The sequence below is a fragment of the Poecilia formosa genome, unplaced genomic scaffold (assembly GCF_000485575.1).
Source record: "Poecilia formosa unplaced genomic scaffold, Poecilia_formosa-5.1.2 Scaffold490, whole genome shotgun sequence".
Classification (NCBI taxonomy): Eukaryota; Metazoa; Chordata; class Actinopteri; order Cyprinodontiformes; family Poeciliidae; genus Poecilia; species Poecilia formosa.
This window is the reverse complement of record NW_006800429.1, coordinates 11072-15724: the sequence shown is the minus strand read 5'-3', so window position 1 is coordinate 15724 and position 4653 is coordinate 11072. Positions and strand designations below refer to the sequence as shown.

Below are 4653 nucleotides of genomic sequence, written 5' to 3'. Positions count from 1 at the left end.
ATACTCGTCTGGCTTCTTTTTAAAATACTTCTTATTTATATAATGGCAAAACATGTAGATGCTGACAGTTATCAGTTTGATGTCAATGAGCTGCTGTGTGATTTTATTTTATGTCCTGAGGTTCATGTTTCTGTTTTAAAGGTTCTGGATGAAGCAGACGGTCACCACTCCGGCACCAAAAGCTCTGGTGGTTCCGAGACAAAATCCCTCAGAGAGCTGGAAGAAAGCAGATAATGTGTTTCTGAACAAATTCATCTGTGAGCATAACGCTCGACTGAGGTCCAACTGACTGTTCTCTTAAAGTTTCCTGCACGAAAGCTCAACTGTGTCATGAATTTCTATATACAAGTCATCATCACCTCAATAATCTGCTGGTCGTTTTGTCTCTTCATTCTTAGTGTTTATGAACTCTCACCTAATGAACCTGTCTGGTTTGCACAGCCAGGAAGAGATGTTGTTTTTCTGCAGCTGCTCAGGAACCAGACTGTCTCTCCATTGTTCAGGATTCCTTATCTTTGGTATAAAACCCACCTGTGGACTCTGACTGACAGAGCAAACTCACATCATGTAATTAATTCAAATTTTCAAAATGCAAAAATACTTTTATTGACCTGAAAGGGAAATTAAATGTTGTTGTAACTCATATTAATTCAAATTCTTCAAAGAGTTACTGTAGATAGTGATGGCTGTTGGCAGGAAAGCTCTTATAGCAGTCTGTATTACAGCAAATTTGAAGAAGCCTCTGACAGAAGACACTATTTTTCCAAGTCCAGCCTGTCATGAAGAGGATGGTCAGGGCTGTACATTATTTTCTTGATTTTATTGAAAGTCTCCTACTATGCAAAATTTATATTTTGCATGTTTCCATCTTTCCATTTGGGCATCTCCTGTTCCTAGAGACAGTGCAACAAAAAAAAAGACACCCAGCAGTTTTTTGGAAATAAATGTTTTTGGTCGTTTTTGAAACTGTTTCAAAAACCTCTAAATTGATGCATCACAATTTTATACCTAGCCAAACCCCAAGCCAAACCCAGTCCCTCACCTGGCAACCCAAGTGGAGCTCCACCCACTTCATTCCAAGCTACCGCAGCACAATGGCTGCTAGAAAAGGAAAATGTTTTGCTGTCGGCTGCGGTACAGAACGTGGGTCCAGGCATTCAACTACCAACAGAACAGGCAGGATTGACCACAATACCTGGACTGAAGGAAAGCTCTGTCCCTACGGTTGGTCACAAATCTGCAATCTTGTGTGCTTTGTATTGTTGTTCGGCATGAACATGATATGTCATTTATCTGAACGGTAGCCTCTGCTAGTCCTGTGTCTGACGTTACTGTCGGAGTTGAACTGGGAGTGATGGTCTAGTTTGAGAAGATACAGTATTTGTGGACACATGCTGGACACTCGGATATTACCGACAAACATTGAATCTTTTTTTTTACATGTTGACAGAAGTGTTTCTCCTCTAACCTGGGAAATAAATATTTTTTTAAAAAGTTGAATTTGGAGATTAATCCGTTTTTTCTGCTGAATTGTTGTGAGCTCCTTGTCTTAACATGGCACACCCCGCCGAAGCAACGCAGAGTCCCCTAAGTTTGAACTAATAAAATAAATGTTCATCAAATCCGCAGCGTTTAATCCTTAAGCGGTTGTGACTAGATGGATGTTCAGGAGACTCCACTTCTTCAGCCTCTGGGTCAGGATGTGCGTTATTGTTTTCCTAACATTCACTTGTTTTTGAATAAAAACGTAGATCTAATGTTGAAGTTAGAAAAACTTTATTTTTTGTAATTGTCCTGCAATAGCAGGGAAAACCCTCCTTGCCCCTAAACACCGAAATGGTTCGGCTGCAGAGAAAACTTCTGACTTCAACCTGATGTGGCTGCACTAAATGCAGCCTGAGTCGGTCCCACCGACGGATATAAAGAATACCTGATGTAAAGAAACGGTACCGGATAGTCACTGCAACACAGCTCAAAACCCCGTTACCACCTGCTCACTGTTCGCTCTGCTTCACCTTTACGTTTCTGCCAGGCGGGATAAAGCCGCTGCTGATCTGGGCTGGAGGTGAGCAGCTGTGAATAGAAGTTACTGCAGAACCTCAACTGTTAAGGGAGGATTCGGCCCCTTGCATTTGGAGCTCACAAAATATCACATAAACATCAGCAAAAATACTGTAGCAATAATTAGAACTGTAGCATAAAACCAAACATCCCACAATTAAATAAATCTAAATGTCCCAAAAGCATCGGTGGGCTGGCATCGGGGCCACCGGAGGATTCCAACTCAGAGATGCTGCGGCTCTTCAAGCAGGGCCGGCCCAAGTTAATATGGGACCCTGGGCAGAATCATGGTTTAGGCCCTGCCCCTCCTACTAAGAACCTCAGCATCACCAACATGTTTAAATGTAAATTTAGTGAAGTCTGTGAGAGGGAGCTGAGGTTAAGTGGCTGAGTTTAAAATCAATAACTGAATATTGGTTATTTTTAGTTGTGATGCACTTCTGAACAAACCCAGCTCAAACACAAAGATTACACAATATTGTAGCCATGGTAACAACAATCAAGATTATTCTTTGCACTTTTACAAAGTAAACTTCCTAATTAAATCCCAAATATACTACTTATTTTAATTTTTCTTTGAATGCATTAAGTAAGATTTAATAGCATTATCATTCTCAATAAATGAATGCTGCAGGTTTATATCTATGGTCTGTGTTACAATTCAACCATTTATAAGAGCCCTGAATGTCTGGAAGACATGGAAGAAAAAGAAACAAAGACTTAACACAACTGTGTGAATATTGTCTCAATGGTATCAGCAGGTATGCAGAGCAAAGGTTTTCCACATCTGTTCTATTAGAGGAGGCTGATATCAATGTAAGGATGAAAGGAAGAAGCTCTAAGGTCCAAAACGCTCTTTAATAGAGCTGAATGTGATCTAAAACAAAAAAAAAATCAACGGAAAACTATTAGTTGACACATTATAAAGTCATTTCTGATTTCTCCCAAAAGCAAAACCAACCACGCCTTTCTGTAATCTGAACTCTTAAAATTACTATATTTACATATCTAGGTTGCAGATTTACAGCCTCATTTTCAAACATAAAGAGAAAACTTACTTTTCTTCATCTTTACACATTCAGCCTCCAACAATTTTCTCCATCAATTTGATGAACACATGATCATACAAAAACAGCTTTTAGCAGCATGAGCTTAGCAGAAAACAGTTACACACACTGTTAAATTAGGCCATTTTAACCTCAGTGTAAAGGCAAGACTCATCCATTCATTCATTCATTCATTCATTATGGACTGATAGCCACTAATGAGAAGATCCCACAGGTCACATGTAATGTGGAGTTCCTGTCTTAGATCTTTGTGAGACACCAAAACAAACCGTAATGAGTTTACAGTTTGAATAATCCTGAGTCTCAGCCGCATGTGAAATGCAGTTTACACCCAGTTTAATCTGTGCTGTGAATAAAATATTCCATAAACTTCATCTCCCATAAATCTAACTTACTAGTAATTTATGTCTTTATGCATCTCACTTGTACACCTGTAGACTGAAAACTGTATTGCTATTTTTTTAATAAAGTCTAACTTTTTATTTCCATGAACATCAAAAATAATAATTAGTTCATCTGTTTCTTTTGTGTCCTGCTCCGTCACCTGAGACCTCCAGACTGTACTGAGCCTGGTTCTGGTTCTGCTGGAGGTTTCTTCCTGTTAAAGGGAGCTTTTCCTCTCCACTGTCGCCATGTGCTCGCTCGCTGGGTTTCCTTCGGAAACTTTTAAAACACTTTGAATAATTAAGTGAGCTTCCTGCACTGACAACGTAAATCAACTGGAATGTTTTGTACGACTGAACTGAAATTATTTTTTGTAAAGTGCCTTGAGGCGATATTTGGTGTGAATTGACGCTGTGTAAATAAACTGAATTGAATTAGTGATTAGTTTGTTATTTTTTTATTAAACTTATTGCATTTTTCCAGTTTTAACTTAAATGTATGTGTTTTGCATCTAATTTCAGAGTGAGTGTTTCTGGTCATTTTAGCTGGTTTAAATGTCCAAATTGTTTTGTGGCTCAAACTCAGATTTATGTTTCATTTTAGTTGAATTTAAATGTATTTAACATTTAGCTATGGCACTTCTCTGCCCTTTGGAAAGACTTTGTTCCTCCGACGTTGGAAGTTGTTAATCTGTATTTCTGTTTCACATTAAGCCTCAGTTTTCATTTTAATGTTGACATTCTGCATAAAAATGTTTAATCTCTGTGTTGGAATATTAGTCTCGTTTTCTCTCTCCACTTAGAATAAGATCAGATTATGACCATCAGATTATTAGAGTAATGATGTAATACCTTGTATACAGAAATGAATGACACAGTTGATATTCCTGCATGAATCTTTAAGAGAGCAGTTAGATAGATGAAACCTCGTGAGAGTAACGCTCACAGATGAATTTGTTCAGAAACACATTATCTGCTTTCTTCCAGCTCTCTGAGGGATTTTGTCTTGGAACCACCAGAGCTTTTGGTGCCGGAGTGGTGACCGTCTGCTTCATCCAGAACCTGTAAAACAGAAACATGAACCTCAGGACATAAAATAAAATCTCACTGCAGCTTATTGACATCAAACTGATAACTGTCAG

The 4653-nt window shown here is 38.6% G+C and overlaps 1 protein-coding gene across 3 annotated transcripts in view; it reads left to right on the top strand.

Moving 5' to 3' along the window:
- Nucleotides 1–362, top strand: part of LOC103156600 (oxidized low-density lipoprotein receptor 1) — an 11557-nt gene extending 11195 nt beyond the window's left edge. For all 3 annotated transcript variants that reach the window (XM_007578725.2, XM_016664493.1, XM_016664494.1), the window contains one exon: nucleotides 142–362. In XM_007578725.2, coding sequence (XP_007578787.1) covers nucleotides 142–289 — 148 coding nt within the window. In that variant the 3' untranslated portion in view covers nucleotides 290–362. The remainder of the gene's footprint in view (nucleotides 1–141) is intronic.
- Nucleotides 363–4653: the final 4291 nt, after the last annotated feature.